This window comes from Athene cunicularia (genome assembly GCF_003259725.1).
Source record: "Athene cunicularia isolate RWA chromosome 1 unlocalized genomic scaffold, athCun1 chr1_part2, whole genome shotgun sequence".
Classification (NCBI taxonomy): Eukaryota; Metazoa; Chordata; class Aves; order Strigiformes; family Strigidae; genus Athene; species Athene cunicularia.
In genome coordinates this window covers 67253324-67279310 of record NW_020799092.1, presented here as the reverse complement: position 1 = coordinate 67279310, position 25987 = coordinate 67253324, and the positions used below count along the sequence as shown (strand labels likewise).

Below are 25987 nucleotides of genomic sequence, written 5' to 3'. Positions count from 1 at the left end.
TCCATACACCTTACCAAAGTCATTGGAACTTAAGTATAATGTTTCTTACTCAAACTAGGTTCCTTTCTTATATATAGAAGTCAAAATTTTCACTTGCAAAATGAACTACAGATTTACATATAATTCATTCTCTATGGTAAGACTCATGTCTATTATACCTCAGTGTGTTAGGTGAGAGAATTAGAAAAAGACATTATATTTCCATATTCATATATGAACTACAGATAAAATTGATGTCTCAAAGTCTGGCAATCTATTTTCCCTGAAATATTTACATCTGATTGACACTATATATTTTAATCTTAAATGAAACTATTAAATACAAAAATATTTCCCTCTATCTTCTCTCATTTCACACAAGAAATGCATTACTATTACTACTCAGCAGCCTCAGTGCCATTTTCACTGATTCTGTGAAAATCCCAGTAGAAACAAAGTCCTGGAACTTAGGAAAAAACTCAACCCTTATAAATAATTGCTGGGAAAAGATGATAAAAAAAAGAGTACACATCAAACTGCATGTATCACTCTTACTTGACATTCTTGAGATTTGTGCAAATGCAGCTAAACTCTTCCTCCTGAAGTATTAACTTTTCTATACATAAAATATTGATTAAAAATATTGAGGTGGCTAGAAACAAAGAGTATGAGACTCAAGACTTTTTAAATCACGCTGTATTATTCTATACAATATACTTCCCCTATCAGTGACAGTAATAAGTGAGGCAGAAATTTTGTTTTCATAGTAACTTATTTACAAAAAGCTAAAAATAAAATGGCCCTTTATAGTACTAATATTGTAGCTATCAGGACAAGGAGGAATGAAAATGCTGTTCTAGTGAATCTGGACTCTATAGCTGGCACTCTTAACAGCTGAGGACTGAATAGACTCTACAAACTTGCTGTCTCAGGCAAAGGCAAGTCAGAGGAAGATGGAGTTCTTTTGGCTCATACAACACTATCAGCACTATGAGCTAACTGTAGTCTGTGGATACTTCTGGTGCCAGAGAGGAAAAAACAGCCACAAATTAAGTTCGTGATGGTAATGAGAAAACATCCACAGCCTGCAACTATGAAGTTTGCTAGCAGGATTACAGTGTGTTTCTGAGTGCCCAACAACAGCTTCGGAGTCGTCTTTTGATAGCAAACGCACTTTAAATCACACTGACAAGGTTTTTTCAAAACACAGTGGAAGGCAATGGGAAGCCACATGTTGTGCCACAGAGTACTTTTTGAAGTAATGTGTATTTTGAGTGTACCACTGCAGTCCAATGAACTCTTGAGTTCTGGGGAGAGATTCAGGAAAGTTTACAGGTGAAGGAAGTTACAGCAGCCAAGAAGTGCCACATACTCAACTATGCTACTCCAGTTGTTTGTAATTACCACTGAAAACCCACAACTACTATCTTCCAACAGTAGCTTGAAACAACTGGCCCTGGTGACAGGAACAGCACATATGTACAAATCTGCACCCTGAGTTCAAGTGTGTAGCACTTCCCCAGCTTTGCTGTGATCTGCCTGTGACGCAAACCTAAAAGAACCACTCCTGAATAAGGATGGGAGAAGAAAACAAGGCAATAAGCAAATAAGGAAAAATTACTAAAACCTAACAAGCTCCACAGAAAGAGAAGCCTGAATTGTAAAACTTAAGGTGGAGGAAGAACACAGGCAGACAAGGTGAAGACTATCAGACAGAAGATGGTGAGAGCTGTGCTGATGGCACAAGGACGCAATGAAGGTGGAGTGTGTTCATGTGCTGATCAGCGACAAGCCAGGGAAGAGCTGCTGTTTGATGTGGGCACAGGTATGACAGCCTGCTGGTATCCAGCTAACACCAGAGTGCCTGAAGATGACAGAAGCGCAATAGAATGAATGAAAAAAACATGGAAAATACTAATCTGTTCCTGGAACATCATGTCATACAGGACACAGCAATCCTAAACTTTGCTCTGATTTCAAAGTACTCATCATTTGATGGTTTTACTTACCTAGCTGAGCTGTTATCATGACTCTAACAGAATCACAAAAGTTGTCTATAACTCGTACAGGACGACGTGTTGATAAATCAAGCAGCAAGATATGTCCTCCACCGGTCCCTATCCACAGGGCAGTATTCTTCTGCAGGCAAATTGTCTTCACTCTTCCAGCGTAAGCCAGTTTATGTTTTGATTCCTTATTTAGTTTTACCACTTTGTCTCTGCAAGTATGGAGAGAATTTGTATTAAAATTTGGTGGCACACTATTCCACAACTACTAAAACAAATCTCTCAATACCAGCCTTCTAAACAATCATTCATCAAGCCAAGCCACAAAATTCTCACTCTAATCAACTGACTGACTTGAAACAAACTGGGATGAAACATACTGAACTTCTAAGACCCAGCTGGTCAAAAGGCCTTTAAACAGGAGGCAGGTATACTCCTCTGTTCCCTCCTGCTCTGCAGAAGGATAATATCACTGCAAAGCAAAGGAGCACACCTAGAGCTGCTACTAACCTCACCGTGAAAAAGAAATGGATGTGGCACATTAAGGGAAAGGAACAATTTAAATGCAAATGAAGATCACTGTCACTGTTAATAAAACTGATCTTCTACTCTATCTGCACACTGGAGAGAGAAGACATTCTTATACAGGGGATGCAGGAAGTAACTGGATGCAAAAGCACTAGTATCTGAAGGACAGCAAAAGAATTTCTTCTTTCTTGAGCAGAGTTAACTGAATCTTCTCAACATCATAGAGAAGTTGTGAAATGTAATTAGGGTCTTAAAAAATTGAGATTCTGCATGGGATATTCTGAAGTTCTGGGCCAAAAGAGAAGAAAGGAATTCTACATTTGCCCAAAGAACTGGGCAAATCCTTTACATCCAGCAGGTTACGTACCATGCTAGAGAAGGCAATCTGATATTCAGCTTTCTATGCATTGGGAGATCAATCTGAAATAAAACACTTACTTAAGAAAATGTGCACAGTCAATTAGTTCAGAAAGTTTTTCTGTCTTCTTATCCCAGATTTCCACAAAATGGCTGTTTTTCTTTGCCAAGTAGATGGATTTATCTGTTGCTATTGAAATAATGTTTGCATCACTGTAAGCATTATGACAGAACCTAGAAGAGAGAAGAACACCAGTTAGATACACAGAAAATATCTAGTAGAAAAACTTGATTATTATGAGTGGGGTTAGCTTTCCTCTAACTCTTACAGAATCTTTCAGCCTTAAAACCAAACTGGGCTAGGATACAACTGGCAGGATTTGCTATAATCTTCCTACAGTTTGACATAAATTCTCACAGTAAGGGAGTTATGCTTATGATATTCTTGGAGGCGCAGCAATCCCCAAAACCTATTAATAAAACTTTTCCAATCTATCTGCTCAAATCACATATGCTCACATCACAGCAGGGCAAGCTCCACCTTTCTCCTGCCACTCATTCAATGTTTGGAGACCTTCGATAGTTCTCACAGGGTGCACAAGACCATAAAGGGTCACTCAACACAAAGATGACTAAGCCTAAAAAGCAGCAGTGAGATTTAGTTCACCCTGCTCTGCTCGTTTCACTTCAGCTGACAGCCTTTTTGACTGTTTTCCTCTACATCTGAATTTGTCTATCATGCCAGATCTGTGCCTACATGTATCAAAATATTATTGGCCCTGCGAATTAACAGCATTAGCTTATTTCACTGACTCTTCAAATCATCTCGAAGAACACCTCAAAATCACAGGCCCCTGATAGCAGACACTCAATAATACTGCTACTTTCCCTAATGTTATTTGGTTTTGACTTTTATTTTCAAAATCATATACAGTTTTGCCACCACAAAGCTCAAGTTATTCCTGTGACATATTCTGCATCTTGTCACTGAACTCCATTTTACTGAAGTCTTAGTTTCTTGCTTTATATTAACACATTATTTTCCAAAGCAAATTAATTTCCCAGAATAATCTCTACTAGCATAAAATCAAACCCTCTTTTCCCTGCTCAGGAAAAACTCCCCTTAACTTCAGAGCAGGGTTTGCCCATGTGAGAATTATATCAAACACTCCAAAACCTGCAGTCTCTGTTTTCTAAATAATTACAAGTCAGCAGTCATCCATGATTTAACTATATAGGGCAAAGGTACACACACATATCATACTGACAAACATATAAGGACAAATATAATGCTAAGTACATGTGTATAATTTTAAATAATGCAAACAGGGCCTGGACAAAGGCAACTGGTGGAGAAAAACTGATCAGTTGCATTTATACATTTTCTGAATAGATACTGACTTTATAAATACTTTATATACTAGAAATGCATATCCCTTGTTTAAAAGCAGCAATGACTACTTTAAATACTACTCACTGATCTAATTTTAATGCACGTTGTATTCCATCCATGGAAGGAAAAGAATGGAAACAAAAAAACTCAAAGAATGAGCTGTAGAAGAAGACATTACATCAAAGTATCGGAAATGAAAAAAAGAACCAACTACATCACTTATTAAAAAAACTTACAGTTGACTTGTCTTTGTTTCAATGAGCTTTTGAACAGAGAAATCACTAGTTAAGGCGATGATCTTTGTTCCACAGCCTCCCCAGATTATATTTTTTTCAGATAAGTATGAGGATTCATTTAAGCACATCAGTGGTGTGCTAACATTTCCTATAGTTAGTATCTTCAAAGGTGTAGCACCCTTACACTGCAAAAAAAAATATACTTTTCATTAGAAACATGGAATATACAGACATTCAGAAACTGTTAAAACAAGGCCACACAGCCTGCTGAATTAAAATTACAAAGCCAGATTTTCTGAACCATTATGGTGTATTTCCAGAATGTTAGAGACTGTTCTTTATCTGTTCTGTAAGCAGAACTCTGACCTACAGAAAATCTAAACACTGTCTTTTTGAAGGTACCTATTCTACAACAATTTAGTGTGAATGAAAAGAAAAAGGGGCTATAACAGCAATAAATAAAGGAGATCAAAACTCTTAGAATATTCTTGATAACAATGTCACTTCTAGTCAGTTTGCCAGGCCTTTCAAAGTCCTAAAATGAGAAATAATTTCCCCCTCCTAACTCTATTTGTTAAAACAAATGTTGTAAAATGTGTGCAGTTCCTCTAAGACTGCAGTAGAAAATTATTTTCAGTTTTAGAGAAGCAATTAAAAAGTAAGCTGCGTGAAATAAAGCTACTATTGGTAGCTGCTTTACATATTACTAATAGTATTTTATAGAACAAACAGCAAAGAACAAGTCTACCTTTACTGCTCTGTCTTCAAAAACTGCCAGTTTGCCATCAGCAGTGCCTACCAAGAAGAAAGTCTTCTGTTTGCTGAAATAAAATAGAAGAATGAATTCTAGAAATGCCTTAATCAGGTAAGAAAAAAAAAAAAAAGAGTAGCCTCTGGTATTTCAAGAGTTTCACTGAACATTAAAAGTAAATACATACATCCCTGGTCAGGAATGTAGTCTCCAGCTACACTGGGTGCAAAATTAAGTGAAAATACAGGTAAAATAAGCAGTTGTCTAAACAAAACTGCATGAGTGTACAGATGCTATTTTCTGATCATCTTTGTTTAGTCATATTTTCAAAATGAAACCCAAAATATTTAAAATTCATTTATACCTTTGCTTTGAAAGAGAATTACAGTATAAACAAGTGATGGAATCTGACATTTTCTGCAGACGATGCCTCCTTGTCTCATCTTCTGTGTTAAGTGCCCACAGAGAACCAGACTGGGTTCCTGCTACAATCCAGTTTTCCTTCTCAGTAGAAAGGGTCACTAAGGCCAAACTTAAAATTTTACTATCTGCAATATCCTGAGTCAGAAAAAAAAAGAAAAACAACCTGGTTATGATTTCAGTCAGGCTAAATGCTAGTAAATTGCTGGTAATAAAAATGAAGTATAAGCTTCTTGGACCCTGGACAAAGCCAAGGCCTTATCTCCCCATTAAGAAATCTAATTCCCTATTAGCAGAATACACCTTCAACTGCACCATCTATCTTCAAAGTGTTGGGAAGGACCCCTCAAACAGTACATAGGAAAATATCTAAGCTGAATGCTGCAAAAAAATTTCTCACCCTATTCTGATGAAAGTCTCAAAGCCATCAGAGAATTAAGCAAATGAACTACACTGCAATATACATTCAGTTTAATTGTTAACAATACAAATACTGGTCTAATATTTTTCTTGTTTTAGCCTTAGAAAAAGCACCATATAATCTATACCAAAGATACCAATTCAAATGTATCATGGCCACAGATGGCAGATGGAAATATAACTTAAACAACTTTGATGATGAGTCACTCAGTTCTGGCACACATGTTAATCACAGCACATCAAGCCTGGGTAAAACATTTTTCCTTTCCTGACAACACAGAACTGAGATGTACAAAAATCAAATTAAAAGAGCTGGAGGGTGACCCAAAGTGGCACAAGGTGATGGCATCCATGGGAAGAGAGGAGTTGTTAGGAGACCAGCTGGATCGTTAAGGGAGGCAGAGACACGAAGGGTTGTATAACTGTTACTCCTGTTCTAGCCTCCATGCTAGAAATGGCTTCCATCTGAGTGTAAGAAATGAACCCAGTAGTGGAAAGACAGTATTATAAGAAAGCTTAGGCTGGATAGGGGGAAGAGAGGAAAAAGCAACTGCTTTTCTGCTTCATTTCATGAATAAATGATGACTCACTTATGAGCAATTTTTGTTCTCTCAAAGCTTAGCTTTCCAGAAGTAATATCCTGCTGTTAAAATGCAATTAATTCTTCTGAAATATGGGTGCCAAAAAACCTGGAATAAATGACAACTGTCCCACATACCTCACAAGTATGTCCATCTGTATTTAGGTTCACAAACGAAAGTTGTGCTTTTTCTGTGTTCCCATTGCCTATCCAGACTCCTGCCTTCTTGCAGCTCTGATTGGCAGCTACCATGCACTCTGCTGTAGATGTGCTGGGTATTGAAACATACCTCATCAAACAGATAAGCTCTGCAGAATTCAGGATCTCATAAACCTACAAAGAAAGCCACAGCATGCAGATAGTAAAAATAGTGGCTTGTAGATTGATAAATAACAAGCAATGGATAACAATGTTTTATGGAATATGGACACAGTATCTCAGCAGGTCTGCTCATTTGCATTACCATTATTAATGAGCAACCTTTGTGCACTGAGCAACTTTACATTGACTCTTAATTTTCTGTTAAAATTTCAGGAAGTCAATAGGGTTAAGGCATGTTTGAAAATTTTGCCCATTTCAAAGAGCACTGTGATGTGCGATAACAGACAGTGGGTTTCAGATCCACATTGCTGTTCCTCCTCTCACACACATGGAACAGTGTAGGGTAACTGCACTGATACTGTATAACAAAGTCCTTTTTCCATAGCTCTAGTAAAAGCTGTGAAGTAATCTGAATCCTGTTTTGCTACAATCACTGTACAGGGACACAGGGAAAAACATCAGGCTAGAATAAATGGTTGGTAGATTTGAATGGAACAGTTTATCCTGGATGGCAAGAGCAGGCAATGGTTCATGGCTGTTTCAGTTTCAGAAAAGAGGAACAGAAAAACCTCCTGTGCCTCTTACTAGCTTAAATGTCTCATTCCTTTTTAGAAAGCCCAACAATTTTATGGTATTATCTATCACAAAACCACAAATAAATACATTAAGTAATACCTGGGAAGATGTTGGTCGTTCCTGAGGGTTTTCCTTCAAGCACTTTTTAATTAAATTTTCAACTTCAGGCCAGGGGGCACACCCATATTCTTTGACAGGATCTAAAATGTAAAATTAGAAAACTTCTTAATCAGACTTTACCATAGCCCAGAACTGAGAGTTCTGAATAACTTTCTTCTTATTTTATGAATTCATCTACCTTCTTACAGAGCTGGACTAAAGAAGTATCATACACATATAAAATGTCAGCATTAACAGCTTAGAATTTCTCATCTCCCTTTAAATGCTAGATCATGAAATGGTAGAGCTAGAGGCCTTTTCATTAAAAGCAGTTAAAGCAAATGGGTTTTGCTTTTTCTTTAATGTCCCTATATCTGGGACTGAATCACAGCTTTTTGTGACTTGTGTTTTGATTAATGATGACCATTCCAAGGCATGTCGTTTCAGTCTGTAAGTCTTTTCAATTCCTGGAAACTTTTTTTTCCACATTTATTCTTCTGTGTTTGGCAGAGTATATGAAATATAGATGAACATTTGATAAAATGTATAGCAATACAGATAAACAATTCCATATAGCATTAATGAGCTATGGAAGTTCCTACTCAGAGCTCTGAATATATATTTATAACTATAGGTGCTGATCATAAGTAATGGTGCCTATATTGCTTTTCCTTTTAGTTTATCATAAACTAGAGCAGATATTCCAGTCCTGCATTAGACAGATACTTGCAAATGAACATACTCTGTTCACCAAATGATACGCACTGTTTACCTGTGAGCGCATCCAGCCCCTTTTTTGGTGGAAATATATAAATAATGAGCATGTGCATAGATGGAACTGTACTCTCTCCAGAAACTAATACTTCTGATTATTTCATAGGGCTCATAATACAGAAAACACTCAAATGGACAGTGGCACTCAAGAGATACTCAGTCATCACTTCTTGGGATGGCCTCTTCAGGGAGGGGGTTTAAACTGTCTTGAGCTATGAATTGGACTACTTTCCTTAAGGAGTAAAAAAATGTATGAATTCTCTGTCTCTCCTAATGGAGAAGCCATGCCATATTAAGTGGTATGGTTGCTGCCCTTTGCTAGCTGGACTGACTTTTCAGTCTTAAAGAATGTTTCATGAGTATTTCCACTACTGCAGGGCAATAAATAAGAACGTCACACATTGAGCTTGTAGTACGATAAAACAGCTCTTTAGACAGAAGTTGCCAAATACTGACTTACATCGTCCAGCTGACTACATCACGTCTAGCCTGATAGCCTATTTAATCTTCCTTCCAGCAGCCAACAACTACAGATTGTAATGCAGATGGAATATGAAGAATGTTACATAGCTGGGATGAGACTGCACACTCTTGACAAGTTAAAAGGGAATTCCTATTAAAAACCTTTAGGGGTGGCTGCTCTTTTAAGGCAATGGCACTTTTTTTTTTCCTTTCTTTTTTTTTTTTTTTTTAAAGATTTTAAGGTATGTGGCTTCTCAGTAATGGAATGGAAGTGGAATTGTGTTTATGTTAGTGCATGATATGCATTATTGCATTAATATGTAAGGGTCAAGTCCAGACATGGTATAAGATGGTACTTTCAGGAACATTAGCTAGGTTTGGACAAAGTCCCAAGTATACAAACCCTCTATTTCTTTATAAAGTGAATCAGTTATTAGATCCCTTGAAATTGCAATGAAATTAAAACCAATGTGATGTTGAATATATGCCTATTTCTCATTATTTCAAGACCTTATGGAATTAGGAGAACCTTCTAAAAACTGCTATTATTTAGTCTCCTCCTCTGATCAATGTCAGATACAACACAAAACATGAGAGGTGTTATTTTTGGAGGAGGCAGGACACATGATCCACTTTCATGTTAAAATCAGAAGAAACAAGGCATACCTGGTAACTTTCCTTGTATTGCTAATTCATCAAATTCATTTGGAAACTTCAAGCCTTCCATTATTCTACCTCCTCCTGTTAAAATGTCATAAAGCAGCAAGCCAAATGAATAAACATCAGCTTGCTGATTGTAAATAACATTTCCTCTGGCCACCTCCGGTGCTCTAAATCCTGCAAATAAATCATTCATTAATAGTTATGATTCATACCAAGAAGCAGCCATCTTTATCCTTTTAAGAGCAAACACTTACTGATGAAAATGTCACAGGAAGTAAACCAAAAATGGCAACCACTATTTCTGGGCTTGCAATAGTTTGCATGTGGCAGACCTCCAAAAATATCAGTAATGAGTATAAAGGAAGGGGACAATACATCAGTTACGGAGCTCTTGCACCATTACACATAAAAGAATTCATTTATCATTGAATACTGAAAATGAAGGGCAAGTCTGCAGTCTTTACTGAAAGGCCATTCACACTTAAAGTCACACCCTCATGTACAATTTCCAATACCTAAATGCACTTTTTCAAATTAAATTGTCCAGTGCTTTAAAATGGATGTTAATATGCTCTCTCTAAAGTCAGGGAACAGTGACGTTATTTATTGACTTAAAAAAAAAAAAATCAAGACCTACCTGACCATTACTGAAAATTAAATCAACAAACAATTTTAGCAGTATAATTTCAATATCATGATAACCATATTAAAACAAGACAGCAAAAAATTACAAAGAATGCATGTAATTTAATTACTTTTCTTTTAAAACCTTTAGTATAGTCCTTGATTCTTCTAAAATGGGTTTAAACATGAGTAGAAAGATAGGCCAAGAGGATTAAATCTGGCATCACAACTTATAACACCACCAGGACTACATTTTCTAGTATTGAGTACAGTATAGATGTGAGTTACTACTTACAGACTACATAAAAAACATTTTAGCTAATTTTTGGCATAGTGCAGCATTTTTCCATACCTGGTGTGCCTTCAGAGGTTTTTATTCCCATTCGGCAACAATACTGGGCAATACCATAGTCAGCAATTTTTGCAATAACAGCTGAATTAGGATATAAGGTAAAGAGCAACACATTGTGAGGCTTTAAATCACGGTAGATGATCATTGCTGAATGCAGGTACCTGTTAATCAAAAACGTATTTATTGAAAGCATTAATAATTCAGGCATGCATCTATTCACACACACTGAATGCATTAGTCCTGCAAGAGTAAAACATGCTTTCAAATGTTAAATATTGTGTTAAAAAAAAGTCAAGCATTATCAACATGACACTGCCTTACTGGATACTGACTTTAGAATTGTTCTGAAATCCTACTGACTGGCACATAAGCGTTGCAGCGTTTTAGTACCAAGTCTTATCTGAAGGGTCATTGGCAGTTTGAAAACTGAATCTTAGAAGTTTAAGCTTCATTGGTCCCCGAGTTCCTTTGCAGGTTTTATCATTTTACACTCACACTTCAATAGCTCCTGAGGACATTCATGGACTTTCAGAACTTTAAAAATGCTTAATTAATTAAATGAATTAATGTATTTGACATTTTAAATAAGAAATCAACAGCCACATAGAAATTCCACCCAGAGCTCTTGCTATTTCTCTACTTACATGAGTGGCACTTTTTAGCAGAAAAAGACAGGTAACAGAAGTTTGTGATATATATCAGCTAATCAATTATAAAAATACAAGCACTTGTCTGACCCAGGGGATATTCTGCTTGAGATATAAGAAAATATAAGCTTTTGATTTGCAGTATATCCTAGTTGCAGCTGTATCCTTTTTTTACAGCAATGTGGAAGTCACATTTACCTTAAGCCATCAGCTACATGTAGAGCTATCCTGTGCTGAAGGGTTCTAGTTAAACTTGCATTGTCTTGTTGGAGCAATCGATCGAGAGATCCTTTAAGGGCTAATTCCATCACCAGCATCCGGGGACGGATTGCAGCAGCCAGCAGAGACACTAAACTGGGGTGGTGGAGGTGACAAAGCACTGCAAGCTCCTGTAAATTGCAAAATCAGATTAAAAACTGCAAATAGCATAAACTTTGTAGATCTGAAGTAAACTCAGAAATGTTTTGGAGTGAAGTTTTGCAATTTACTTAAACTTTTTAACCTCTTCAGTAGGGCTGGTATTCCAAGAGCAGCACTACAGAAAAAAGGCAATATTTCTTACTTGTCTTAGGAGCCTGAGGGAAGTATGTTTATTGAAAATCTTTACTGCAACTTCTTCTCCACCATAGGATGCACGGTACACAGATCCAAACCCACCATCACCTTTTCAATGATAAAATTGAGAAGAATATTAAAAACAAAGGGCTATCAACCTTTTCTTAAAAAACAGCTGAAAGGGTCCAATTTTAAACTATGTGGATCATCTACTAAATGATCAGTAATCTAAACGCATAAAAAACAGTGTCCCAGCATACAAGTTAATGGAAAATTCAAAACTTAATAACCTGAAATTCAGAATACCTTAAAAAATACATACACAGAAAACAAATCTCTAAAATGTTCTCCATGTGTTGCAGAACTGACTTCAATAGATTTATTTACACAAGCTCTGTAAAAAAACCCTACAAAATAATGCTTACCTAAGAGAAATTCAGGAGCTTCATCAAATTCCAGGTCATCATTGTTCAACATAATATTTCTAGGCAAATCAGCCAATATCAGATCAGGAGCAATCTGAGCTATTGGAATGGTATGTCTTGGTTGATCTGGATTTACCAAAAGATCACCTAAGAAAAACAAATGAGACGATTTTAAAAAAAAAAAAAAAAAAAAAAAAAGGCACTGAAAGGTATAGGGGTCTCTGTGAGTGCATATGATCAATGTACCTTAAATTTAATTCATATGTGTGTGTATATAAACACATAAATATACATACATATCCATATGGAACAGAACACTAATTGGCATTCCATTTACATGTAAGTATTACATTTAAGTATTTTCAAGGTTCTGTATATGTACCAACCAAATGTGATAGCAACAGTTGCTATGTAACAACATCAAAATAATCAAGAGATTAATTTTCTGTCCATAAAAAGGATTTTGTTACTATGTAGAATGTCATCCTGAATACTACTTTTCAATTTACTGTTGTACATGGTCCAACCAAAAGATGTACTATCAGTTTTACTATGTGCTGGTTGCAGATCCATGAATGAAGTTGCATTACCGATATCATGACAAAACTATTCTTTTCGTTATTGCCATTTATACACAACTATACAGAGTAGCTGCAAGCTGTCCCATATTCTATAATTCTACAGATGGCTTTTATATAAAAAAAAAAGATCAAGTAGCTTTTGACTTATGCTGTAATTATTTCTTACAGAAATTGAACATTTTTAAATACCATGAAGTACGCAAATGTTATAAAGCAGACGTCGTATAATATTTATCTACATATCTGCCTCCATATAACTCACAAATGGCATAAATATATACCTTCTTCAGCTTTTTTAAGTAAGTCATCAAGTAGTATTTTTTGGTGTTCTTCACCATCCTGAAAGCTGTACAGAGCCCATTTCTTCAACAGTGTTTCTCCTTCACCACATACATCTATATCCAGCAAACCTGGAAACCATTCTTCCATAAGAGAATCTATGTGATCCACAACTTGCCCCAAAAGGATGCACCCTTTAAGAAAATAGAAATGGGAAATTACAGTCTGCCATACTTGTAATTACAAAGCTAAACTCTGCATTCCAAAGGCAAAAGCACAACAAACCAAAATGCCAAGCTGCAATCAAACTGGAGCAAAAATCAGGCTCAGGAATAATTAACCTTTTCTGCAAGAAGGTGCCGTAATTTTCAAAAAACTATCTGGGTTGTTGTCAAATAGTGCTGATTCCACTAGACAATAAGCTTCAGGAGACCAGTTCAAGTAGATGCCTTGTCTCCAATACATTCTATTAGGACGAAGAGCTCGCTCTAGAAAATACAAAATTAGATTAAAAATCTGATCTCCAATATGAATGTAATATTTTAAAATATTCGGAATAGTTCATGGTACTTTAAATATATAATGATGGTTGTAGGTTTATGCCTACCCAAATAACAAACAAAATAAAGGCTACAACTTTGCAGTCAGAATAGCACCACAAAAGCTGAATATATGTCAACTGGTGTTCAGTTCTCTAAGGCATATCCACAAACTAAATGTTTAATCAGATGGTAAGTCATGTAGCAGGTGATGCCTGTAGGGATTACAGAAATGCTGAGGTACATTCAGATTCAAACACAGAGTATCTTAAGCAACATATGAAAAAAGGTCAGTGATTTAAATTTTCCTTCTATCACACACTCATGAAATAGCAAGATATGACTGGAATTCTATACTCAGGAGGAAATTGAATGCCAGGAGAGCAGGCAGTTACAAATCATATTTGCAGAGTATTAGGAATGCATATTTTTCATACTTTTCACCAGTATTCATAAACCACACATTAAAAAACTGAGGATGAATGAAATTGCAAAGTTCAGCAGATAGATCTCATGTCAAAGCACAGAATTACTGGGAAAAAATTAAAGACCCCCCTGCCCTTCTGATAAAAGCAAAGGTTTTAGACTTTCATAAAGGGAGAATCAATGAAACTGAAGAAAAGCTGTTTGGTTTTCTCTGTGGAAGACATCCATTCCTGTATTCTTTGTAGAAGTGAATGGAAATACTGCATAAAGATTTGCTCCATTTCTAGCATGTGAAGGAGAGAAATAGGCTGCTTACAACCTTCATTTTCTTTTGCATGCCACTGTAAATGTCAGGCATTGTCTGTTCCTGGATATTTCTAAATTACAAAAATGACAACTGCTCTTTTCCCCGCATTTGTGAAGTGGCCAGAAAATAGCTAAAGATTTGGGGATTAGAGCATTAACATCCAGGTGTTGGCATTCAAAGCAAACATGCTCACTATTGCTTTTGAAGATAAAAGATTTGTACCTCTTCCTGACAGCATGTAAGGTGATATTTCAAGCAACCTGTTGATCAGCCTGGACCAAAATCCCATAGGAAAGTATGGCATCTCATAAAGCCTGATGATAATTTCCGAGTTTTCACAGTGGGGAAGCTCTATGACAGGTCTGTGATCAGACAAACTGAAAGAATAGAAATATTAGGCAATCTGTAATGACATACTTTATCCAAACTGATAACATACATTATTTATTATGTAAAATGCATTATTTATTAATGAATGATGATTCAAATGATCAGGGAGCAGACAGATGGTGTATTTGCTTATTGTGCTTATTTGGGCTAAAGTGAATTTCTGCTGTAATTTAAAACCAACAGAACCTCACTAAGAATCATCAGATATTAAATGTAAATGTGAGAAAAACCTGGGGCACATATAAGGCAGGTAGGATATTCAGATAAAATCTTCCTATCCCAGGACTTTGAAGAATGTAGAAACTCTAATCAATGCAAACATGCAACACACTCTCCATTAAGCAACATAACCATTATTAAACACATGAGGGAAATCTGTAATTGAGGCAGAGAAACTGTGTTACCTGCTTCAGATAAAGCAAAAAGACCACATTCAAAGTCATTAACACTTTTTTTTTTTTTTTTTTCACCACCTTTAATAACTAGACTCTTTGGAGGAGATACTGCCTCTGACTAACTTGGCTGTGGTTCTTACTCCAAGCAAAGAGGCTACAGAATTCATGGTTATCTTTTGTATTGCAATAAATATCTGTAATGTTGGCACACCACAATGTAAAGCTAAATTATAATCTTCCTGCTGTCGTCTCAAAGTGTGGTAACTATAAAAGAAATATTATCATCATAAAGCATTTTATCATTTATAGATTCCACTTACCCACCACATTAAAATGATGTAAGCTTTATCTGCTACAAAATCAGTTTAACGTGTCTCTGAAAGCATTTACTAAAATCTAGTGTACTAAGTATATATCATGTTTTCATATACCAAACTGCTTTGATGATCAGTCAAACTAGTTAGCCTGATGGGAAGTTTTCATTTTGATCGATCTCTCTATGGTTGTCATTTGTGGGTTTAGCTCTTTGCTTACCTGCTTGGGATTAGCAGTTGATCCTCCCCTAATGGCAAAGCAATCTGAAACTTTTCTAGAAGTTTAAAGTATTGTGACATGTAGATCTTAGGAAACTTGCTCTTCTTTAAAAGGAATTTTTCCACATCTGAACGCTTTACAATTCCCTTAGGATAATTAGAACAGCCTTCCACTTTCACCGTCAGAATCTTTCAAAAAAGTAAAACAATGTCAGGTGCACAGTCCTCATTAGATTGCATTTTCCTGGCAAGCTCTGCTCCCTGAAATATATGGTAGCCTATTATTTTAGGGGGGTAAAATGGACTCCATTTCACAGTGAAACCAAACATTTCCATAATGCTAGCCAGCAAGAAGGCAGCAATGAAAAAATTTAACCCATCCAAGCCATTCCTGTGCTACCATTCTTTCAGTAGCTTTCACTGTGTGTTGTAATCTTCTTGGTCTTTTCTCAGTTTTAATCCCATCAGTTTTAAAGGCTCAAATTTACATTTTTGCCATCCCATTTCCTACACTGAATGAAAGGTAAAGTTTCAGAGGTCAGGAAATACTATATATTAAAAATTTTGAGAGTGTTTCTAGATCAACATTTCAACGATCGTTTCACTTAAGCAATGAGTCTGCTACTCTCCCGTCCCAACATGTGAATCCATATCACTCTGCCATTAAGCATCAAGCATACAATGACCCTTCTTCCCCCATACTTTAATCCAAAATTCCAGCTTTCATCTCAACCTATCACAACATATTGAAGGATTACTTTGCATCCTTGGGGTTTTGCTGTTCTACATGTATTCTTGTATCCAGTGCAGTTTAAATTATATTGGATATTACAGTGTAAGGACATAGAAGCACTGAGACAGACAGTTGTCTAGAAATCAAAGGAAACAGGAAGAGCCAGGTAAATGAATCTTGGCCCTGAGAAAATTTTAGATCATGAAACAGTAACAAAAAAGTGAAGAAGAATCACTGATAAATTACAGTGGTTTCAAACAGGGGAAAAAGTTCCATGAATGTAGATACAGAAAGTAATCAGAGCCTTACCTGTGCCATGATTTTACAGAGCCACTTAGGATCTACAAAATACAGGTCTCTTAACTGTAATGCTGGGTCTTGAAAATGAAGGAGTACACCTGCGCAAAGAATATGGTAATTAGCAATGCATTTCTCAAGCTCCGTATTAAGCAAAGTAAACAACCCACTTTGGGATGGTTTTCTTATGTCTTGACATAAGCAATTTGAATAATAAATACAGTGATTGAATTTTTCTCAATATTTCAGGAGAGTAGAATGCAATCATTGTTTGTTCAGCTTTACCTTGATTTTCAGATATTTTGTCAGATTTGTAATCTGACTTGGTTTTTTTGCCAAGCAGCTATGCTCTGTGTGGTTTATTATTTAATCTTATGAAGTCTGTACGACACTGAGATAAACTGTTACATTTATTCATTTAACTGCTAATCTATTCAAGCTATTACAGCAATTGCATCTTTCTTCAGAAACTGCTGTCTAACCAGCAGGTATGAATTATATTTTTAGGGAGGGGTAAGAGATATAAATTGTTACAGTAGTGATCCTTTATATCATGGTATTCCTTTATAACATAACAACGTGGATTATCAAACTAATGTTACCCAAGTTTAACATGTCAGCTCAACACTCTATGGCAACCTGTGTGAGATTTAAAAATGTGTACAGGTTTGTCTCCTGCAGATATGAAACATGCATTGAAGATAGTATTTTACCTGATTCATTCAGAAAATGAATCGCATGAGGGAGTTCATTTTCATCCAATTGTAACTGGCTTTCTTGTACCAGTTCCAGTAAGCGTTTCTGATCAATCACAGGAAATTCAATGGGGACATTTTTACGTTCCAGCAAAATTCTCTTCTCCAGCTCCAGGTAGCTGTCAGGAATTAGCTGACCAACCACTGGTTGATCTCTGATCTGTGTAATTAGGAATAATAATCTTAAATGTATTCATTTATTCATGTGAAACGCAGACAATAAAACGAAGATGTAAGGTGGGTATGTCTACTCAACAGTAGCAGCAAGAAGGAACAAGAACACTCATTTATTGACTAACATGGTTTCTGAAAGGTAGATGTAACTAATTCTTCTTTCAGAATTATAATATGAATGTCTTTCTATAAAGGAATACTCAAAGAAGAAAATATTGCCATTTTACATTAAAAAAATCATATCTTCTCAGAAGACATACTTTCAAGGAGAAGCTCTGAAATAAAAGGAAAATATTCACTGTATGAACAGATGATGTCATGCATTTCAGGTTAACACAAGACAAGAAGCAAAGGAATAAATAAAAATGATACCTCTTGTAATCTGTAAAGACACATCTTTATACTGCAGGGAAAAGGGTAGTAGCTCAACTAAAAGTCTCCACTGCTGACAGTCAGTGGAAAGAGGAGAGGAAGAAATAAATTTAGACACATTAGTAACAGGAAACAGAGTCGGGTGCTTTGCCTCTTTTTCCTGAGCCTGAGTTCCTTCCTGGAGACATCCTGTGACCTTTGGTATTAGCTAGCACACGACCAGGCTTTTCACTCTCCATGGGTGCTGAGCTAGTCATTTTTTTAAGAAATGGGAAATAATTTTCCCAACACTTCCAAACTGTATTTTTAGTTTGTAATCTTCCTCTCAAGTAAGTTAAACACTGATGCACTGTGGCATTTTTTGTGTCAAAAATGTAATTAGTACCTTGTGTAATTTCAAAGACTCAGAGCACTTGGTGACAATGCTGAATACTTAACTCACTTTGTCTAACTTCTAAGCAGGTAACTTGTAACACCTCCTTTCACAAAGTGTTTACATTATTTATGGAAACTAAAACTATCTCATTTCCTTCGGGCTACCTTACATTTGTGTAAAAATTTAAACATCAGTTTAAGTCATAGTCACAAGAGACATGGATGTTACAGGAAGAATTTTTAGGTACCTAAAAGTGAAATGTTTTCAAAAAGCAGAACTTCTGAGTGTTGAAGAATGGCGAGATACAGGGCTACATATACCTTTGCAAACACCAGCTCTATTCATGCCTACTCGATCTATAGGAAGTGGAATTAATCTACTGCACCTGAACAGGCCACCTCACTGCCATTTACCACTGGTGGAATGAAGTTAGACAGATTACAGGTGTAGTTAAGATGGTAGTTCCTGAGAGAGAAACAAGAGATATGTGCACTTTTTCCCTCCTCTGTAACACCACCAGTGTAAGGCTGGTCATCAACACAGCATTTGCTCTATAAAATCTTCTGAGCAGTAATTCAGAGGAAATTTGGGCTCTGCTATGATTTATGAAGTTCTACCACTAACTTCAGTAGGACATGTCATCACCTTTTCTCTTGAATGTGTTATGACTCTATACATGATTGATATTGTATAAACGAAAAAAAAAAATTGTGTATACATTTTTGCTACAGATTGGGTCCTGTCTTTCTATAAGCTCCATGGCTGGGCTAGGCTCGGCTCTTCATGCTTGTCATTCACACTTAAGAGCTTCATGCTGTGGCTAAGGAGATAGAAGGGAATGAGGGGTAGGGATGACTTAGGAGACAACAGAACTATGAGTGCAGATTCTCCAATTCAGGAGAATCGTTCAGTCCAAAGGGTCTTCTTTTCCTGCTTTAATTCACTTTCCTCTTTCTAGGAATAGTTTCACACTATGTAAAAAGAAATCAGTAAATGGAGAATTAGGTGGCTTTTAGAAATCACAAAATCTTACTTCCTGGTCTCCAGAAATATTGTACTACTTACTACTGCAATTCTATGTTGCCATCCAACAAAAAGTAGTTTTTGATCAGATTTCTTCTTAAGAAAAAGATGGCCTATTTTTAATTAACTATTCTATTTATAGACCTAGTGCTTGAAAACATAACTTAGATGAGATTTTTACTAAGTTGATTTTTTTGGTAGAAAATGAAATGAAAACAAACCTAGTGATCTTCCTTCATTATTTTGCTGTGTGTAACATTTGATAGAAGGCAAGATTGCTATCACAATAAAAATGTATTTAATTACGTGTTTAATTAATGTTTAGAAATATATTTACCTAACTAAACCTAGGATGTTAACAGTAGTACAGTTTGTAGCTTACCTTGAAGTGAAGACTCTCCTTTATTATGATTTTCCGAAGCCTGATAATGGAATCAGATTCTTCCGTAGCATTCACAAAGTGATAATCTTGGATTGCTGGGAAGCCTCGCTTATTCAGCAGTTCTCTAGTAATTTTACTCATGCAAGCCTTACGTTGCATTTCATCAGAAACATCTAAATGAGTGCCAACAAGAATGACGGGGGATGTTGATGCTCGAGCCTGTTAGTAAGATCCATACAGACAATTAACTCAATACTGAATGTTGAGGTTATTGTTTTATATCCACATAAAATGTGAACAATTTAGACAAAACAATCAATACAATGAAAAAAGCAACCGTTTCTTCTTCTTTAAATAGACCTCTTTTTAAATAAGTTTGAAATCTGAAATACTATTTCAAGTCTTTATTCAGAATAACTTTAAACTGCAATCCCATATAATAGCCTTGACTAGATAGGACAGTAAAAAAGCATCAGCCTATAAATACAAAACATATTTTATAACATACAGAGAGCAGTCTTACTTCCAAATAGAAATATTAGAAAATCAGCTTTTTCTGAAAGAAAGCAGCATAGATATGGATTTCATAAATAAAGGGACAACTGTATTTTTCACTAAAAACACCCAACAAAATGGAAAATCAAAGGGTACTCTACTAGTTGTAATTGGAACAGTGCAGAAATTAAACCAGCAAGTAGTGCATAGCAAAGCAGAACATCAAAAATGGTCTTCATCAACACTAAACTGAGTGTAACTGTTCTGTATCACTGCTCAAGGTGAAAAGTGTGAAAAAGACAAGTTTAACAAACAGGATCAGTATACAAAATCTTTATGTGCTGGGATTCTAGAGGGCTTTCTGCGAGAGAACAGACATGCGAGCAATCCTGCATGAGAACAAGACTGATAAGAGCCTCAGCCTGAGCAAGAATGCGGTAAGGATGTGACCCTGACTGAGGGGGGAGAAACTCGATGAGACAAACAACCCCCGGAAGGGTTTGGGATGGAAGACGAAGTTCCACAAGGCAGGAAGCCTGGCAAGGCTGATGTGGCACTTTTTATCCAATCATAAGGTTTAAAGCACAGGCTAAGTTAACTGTCCAATCTTGAGGACTTGTACTGCATGTTACTCACATGTGCGGGAGAACATTATAAAAGGGCTTTCTTAGTTGTAATAAAGGGGCATTGCTTGATCACATTGGTCGTGTGCATGCTCAGCTCTCCCGCATTTATGTAATTGCATTGCCAAGCCATGGCTAATCATCATGCAAAAGGATAAGGCAAGTAAGGGTCACAATGGAGTGATTCCATCAAATGAAAATAAACTACTTGGAGCAAAAGAAAAATACATAGGCAGATTCTCAGACCAATTTCCCTACTACAGTCCTGGAATCATTCCTATTAACAATAGGACGCTAAGCATACACTTAACAGCATGATTTCAAACCTGCAGCTAGTTTTAAATTAGTCTAATTCTGATTTCCCCAGAATTTACAAGGTTGTATAAGAAAAAGTAGGTTTAACTCATCAGCCCTTTAATACTATCCCTTTCTTATTTTCATCAGTCAATTCAAAATATTGCCAGAACATACAAACCATTATTTTGCACATCACTCTGTACCATTTTAAGTACAAAATGGTGCTCATCATGTCTTTGTACGTCCACAAATGTTTTCATATCCAATATATGATATATTTCAGCTCTTACAATTTATCTTCTTTCTCTTCCCCTACCTAAAAATATCTGTGGTTAATTTGCTGTTCACCAACAGCTCCCTGGAAAGGGCAATTCCTTTCTGTACATATCTATGGCTTACCTTGATGTTAAAAAGCCATGGCTTCATAGCATCCACCTCTGCTTGACCTTTGCTGAGATCATAAACAGCAAGATATAAAGCTCTTTGGGTCATAAAATGAGGGTGGGTACTGTAGAACTCTTCTTGTCCTAATGATAAAAAATGTCCACTGTTTAGTACTTCCCTCACTGAACACCTTCAGATCACCAAAAGGCAGCAAAACACTTTTTCTCATATCATAATGCTTACAGAAAATGATTTAAATTGACAGGAAACCTGTAATAACTATGAATTTTAGGTAGGTACTCTGTGCTAGCTCATTGCCTGAAGTGTAGTGTTGAAATATGTAAGCTAGTTTTAAATCAAAAAGTGTAAGATTTAACAACTGGATAAACATGGTTGCTGCAAGAACTTGGAAGGTCATGATTCTTTTAAAACTCCAGTATTGAATTTCTCCCTCACTCCTTCCTTCCCTCTTCCCTCCCTTTCTCCTATCCTTTCAGGAACTTCAAACTAAGACTCCTAAGTTCACGTGATTAAGCACTTAAAATCACAGTTGAAGCTGGACATTGAGCTTGAATGCTGCTCTTCTCTGCTTATCCATTGTGATATAGACTGTACTTAAAAGATCACAGACCAGTGTTTAAAAATAATTTTTCCATAGCCTAAGTTACCCCTGAATTTCACAAGTGCTTCTGGTGTCCCCCCAACTTAGAAATTTTCCAAAAAAAGACTCCTCCTAAACACTTTGTTTTCTGTGACCTTACCAAACAGTGGTACTGTGGAACCCAGACAGATCCAGCCTATAAAAGGGAGAAGCAGAGCTGAGCGGAAGATAATTATTCTAGTGATTACACGCAGTTTCTTACTATTCTGAAATGCCAGTTCTAGAGTGCTATAGTTGAAATCAGCAGTCAGACCACATCCGGTGATAAGCAATTCCTGAGGCTTTATACTAAATTTGAAGGATTAGCTGCCATTTTACAGAATTAATTAATTTATAAGTGGCGACTTGACTTTTGGTGTAAGTTTGCATGATCCTGATGTTCACAATTCAAAATATCACAGGCTGACTCCAAGAATAAGTAATGCATTAATGTGTTAGAAAAGACAACAGTAAAGGACAATAAACTCTTGAAATACCTCCAAAATCCCACACATTTAATATAAGCTCTTTCTTCGTTTTGCCTTTCCCTTGAATGATCCAGTCTTTTACATCAATGCCTACAGTAGCTTTTGGAGAGCCCAATTCTGTTCGTTTGCATTTCATTAGTTGTTGTAGCAGGGCAGTTTTCCCACTGCCAGTGTTTCCAACAATCATGAGCTTCATTCTGTTATAAGGTACAGCCTTCTTCAGTCGTTGCTGAAGAAATCTGGCATTAAAAAGTTTGCAATACTCAGAGAAGTATAATAAAGAAAAAAACCAGCAGAACTCACTCAAGACCAAGGAAAAAACTAAAATCACATCATTTTCTTCAAATTTTCAATATCTGTTTAATATCAATTAGTGGAATTTTAACAGTCTATTCTAATTTCTGGTTTGTAAATTAAAGCTTAATTCAGAATGTGTCTTTTTTTTTTTTTTTTTTGGTAATTACCCAAAAATGTGTTTGTGCAATGCACTTGGGAACACAAGAAATGTATTAGAAATAACTCATAAGCACCATTTATTGCATGGTTTATAGAAAGACCAAATTTGAGAAGTAATATTATAGTCTACATCACTATAATCTTTTTTATGTCTGTGTGTTATGATGTGATATGATATCTTCTATACAGTAGCATGCTGGACTTCATATGACAAACCAGCATGCCTTTTCAAAAGGATATATTGTTTCCTTAATGCTTACTGCCTCAAGAAAGCAAACCAAGAATATTCAAGAACAATAGGGCAACAAACCTGATAATGTCTCTGGCTTTGCATCCCACATGTTTGAAGTCTAAATTAAGATGGAGTCCTTCCAAAGGAAGATCCCAGATTTTGGACAGTCTTCCCATTTCGTCTGGAAAGAATCTCAAATCAGGATTATGACTTACATCCAGAGAAGTCAAGTTCTCTAGGAAGCCAATCTGAGGAGGAATCTAAAATAAATAACATTTAATGAGCAATTAAATGTTTAAAATAAAGTATGAGCATGAATACATTAAATATTTACACAATATATGTTTGCACATACATGTACGTGCGTAAATTATATTGTATTATTTTTACTGCTGCAGTTTAACTTTTTTAATAAACAGGCCTAATATCCCACACTCGTAGCCAAAGGGCCTCATAATTAATTCATTATACAATCTGATTATATGACACATTCCAGACAGAAAAGCTTAATAGTATATGGTGATTTTCATTCACAAGAAGTACTATTTGCATTTACATACCATTTTACTAATAGGATTTGCAATGATATGAGAGATGACATGAAAATCAAATGAACATTGAAAAACTGCATTCAATTGAAAAGTGATTTGATTTTCTGTAGGTGGAATCTTACACTTTACCTCTTTTAACTTGTTGTGGGACAGGTGTAGCTTTTCTAGTCTAGACCATGCACATGCCTTTTCACTCAAGTCCAAGACATCTATTTGATTATGATTAAACAGCAGCTCCCTTAAGTTTAATGATTTCCAGTGCATTGGTCCAGGAAGGCTTATGATCTTGTTTTGGCTTAAATCTATTGATCGCAAACTAAAACCATGGAAATTAAAAAAGAGAGAAATTAGCAAATAAAAACAATACAACTGGGATTAACTGGAACTGCAATAATTTTTAATACATGAACAAAAAAATTAGATACCAGAATGAACAGTATTCTGACAGGAATGTAGATAGAAGAAGATAGAGAATTACTACAATGAGCAAAAGTAATTAAGATGATATTATAAGTAGGTCTTTATTACCTCAGAAAAAATGATAAGAAAATACATATGATTGATTCAGTATGACATTCCATTAAGGTATTTTCTGTAAATGAAATTGCCTGGTCATGAAAATAATCCGCCACACTACTGTGTGTATTGTTTCAGATAGTAAATGAAAATGTAACTTTAAATAAGTGTGTATGTTGTGATAATAGTCCACTTCCTCCTCCTTTCTACAATATGCAGACATGCATGACTGTGTTCAGATTAGTAGAAGAAACAGATAAACATCGTTCACACTCCTGTAGTGCAAATGTTCAGTGATTCAACCACAAACAGTATTGTTAATATACATTTATACCCAGTTAACAGAGAACAGAGTTTAGGTCAGAATTCCAGTTACACATGAGTGCAGGACCATGGAGTACACTCTTATATGCAATGTCTAACTTACTAGAATAAATGTATTTAAAAGTTAATTGCAATCTAACATAATATATATTTTCATGTGCTTTTTTATAAATTTCAAATTAAAAAAAAAAAAAGGGAACTTCCTGGTATTATCAACTTTCTAGAATCCAAGATTCCACTTATAAACTATGGAGCCTCACTAGGTGATCTGAACTGCTCTCTTTCTTGTTCCTAATTTAGGAGACTAACATCAGATGGCATGGATACCTCACTCTTTTATCAGATGTTTCTATGAATATATGTTTGTAAATACATGTACGTGCATAAATTATATTGACTATACATGTATTTAAGAACATTTAATTTCTGTAACTCATCTGTTGGACAAATATGCTGTTTATGTTAATGAAGCATGCAAAAGTTCCACGCAACTCCTTATTAATTTGGGCTGGGAGATGTAGAACCTGAAAGCTGCACCTTTTTTTCAACACATCCGTTAAATCTGCTGCTGTGAATATAATCGTTAGAATGCTGAACCAGTATAATATCATGTTAATAATGATGTGCTCTATGTAAATGTGATTAATCTAAATTCACAAATCTCTTAATCTGCCCTCCCCATGGTGCCATCAGCACTCACATCTACACACTTCTATCATATCTGATCTGATCATCCCTCTCAAGCACTCCTTCCACAACCTGATTCTAGTGACCTGTTAAAAGTCAGTAACTTCTGTAAAAAAAGAAGCAGAATTGTGAGTTTCACATGAGTAATGCTTTGAAGGTATAGCAAAATAAATGTCACATGCATCTTTATCACAATTTTATCTAGAGGAAGTGTCGTTCTTTGCAAATAAATATCTTGTGATGTTTGGGAAACGAAAAACTAATCTCAGTAGCCTTGTGCAAAAGTCTGCAGAACTTCTTCAAAAGGAAAAATTGCCAGTATCTTTTTATTTTTACTGTTGGTTTCAAGAAAATAATAAATTCATTCTGGTCTTCTCAACAAGAATTGTCAGCTTCAGCAGTCAAGCAATTAATTTTCAGTAACAATTGATTTGAATCCAAGGAACAGAATTTCTCAAAATAATGAAGAAATTGTGACTAATTTGTCTTCAGTTAAAAGCTAGTAAGTTTTGGATTTAACCTGTTAGAGAGGATTTAACCTGTTAGAGAGAATTTAACCTGTTA

General features: G+C 35.8%; 1 protein-coding gene across 2 annotated transcripts in view; it reads right to left on the bottom strand.

The window, feature by feature from the left end:
• The window catches only part of LRRK2 (leucine rich repeat kinase 2), an 83441-nt gene that overhangs the window by 22669 nt on the left and 34785 nt on the right, over positions 1-25987 (bottom strand). For both annotated transcript variants that reach the window (XR_003399826.1, XM_026862362.1), the window contains exons 25-47: positions 24026-24212; positions 23424-23605; positions 22667-22896; positions 21545-21672; positions 19731-19949; positions 17362-17563; positions 16661-16749; positions 15620-15807; positions 14523-14677; positions 13370-13516; positions 13031-13222; positions 12169-12315; positions 11751-11851; positions 11387-11577; positions 10542-10702; positions 9569-9739; positions 7667-7767; positions 6809-7003; positions 5615-5808; positions 5248-5320; positions 4500-4684; positions 2952-3104; positions 1989-2197 (exon numbers count right to left, since the gene is read on the bottom strand). Coding sequence is in view for 1 of the 2 variants with exons in the window: in XM_026862362.1 (XP_026718163.1) it covers positions 1989-2197; positions 2952-3104; positions 4500-4684; positions 5248-5320; positions 5615-5808; positions 6809-7003; positions 7667-7767; positions 9569-9739; positions 10542-10702; positions 11387-11577; positions 11751-11851; positions 12169-12315; positions 13031-13222; positions 13370-13516; positions 14523-14677; positions 15620-15807; positions 16661-16749; positions 17362-17563; positions 19731-19949; positions 21545-21672; positions 22667-22896; positions 23424-23605; positions 24026-24212 (3800 nt within the window). In the remaining variant the exon portion in view is untranslated. The remainder of the gene's footprint in view (positions 1-1988; positions 2198-2951; positions 3105-4499; positions 4685-5247; positions 5321-5614; positions 5809-6808; positions 7004-7666; positions 7768-9568; positions 9740-10541; positions 10703-11386; positions 11578-11750; positions 11852-12168; positions 12316-13030; positions 13223-13369; positions 13517-14522; positions 14678-15619; positions 15808-16660; positions 16750-17361; positions 17564-19730; positions 19950-21544; positions 21673-22666; positions 22897-23423; positions 23606-24025; positions 24213-25987) is intronic.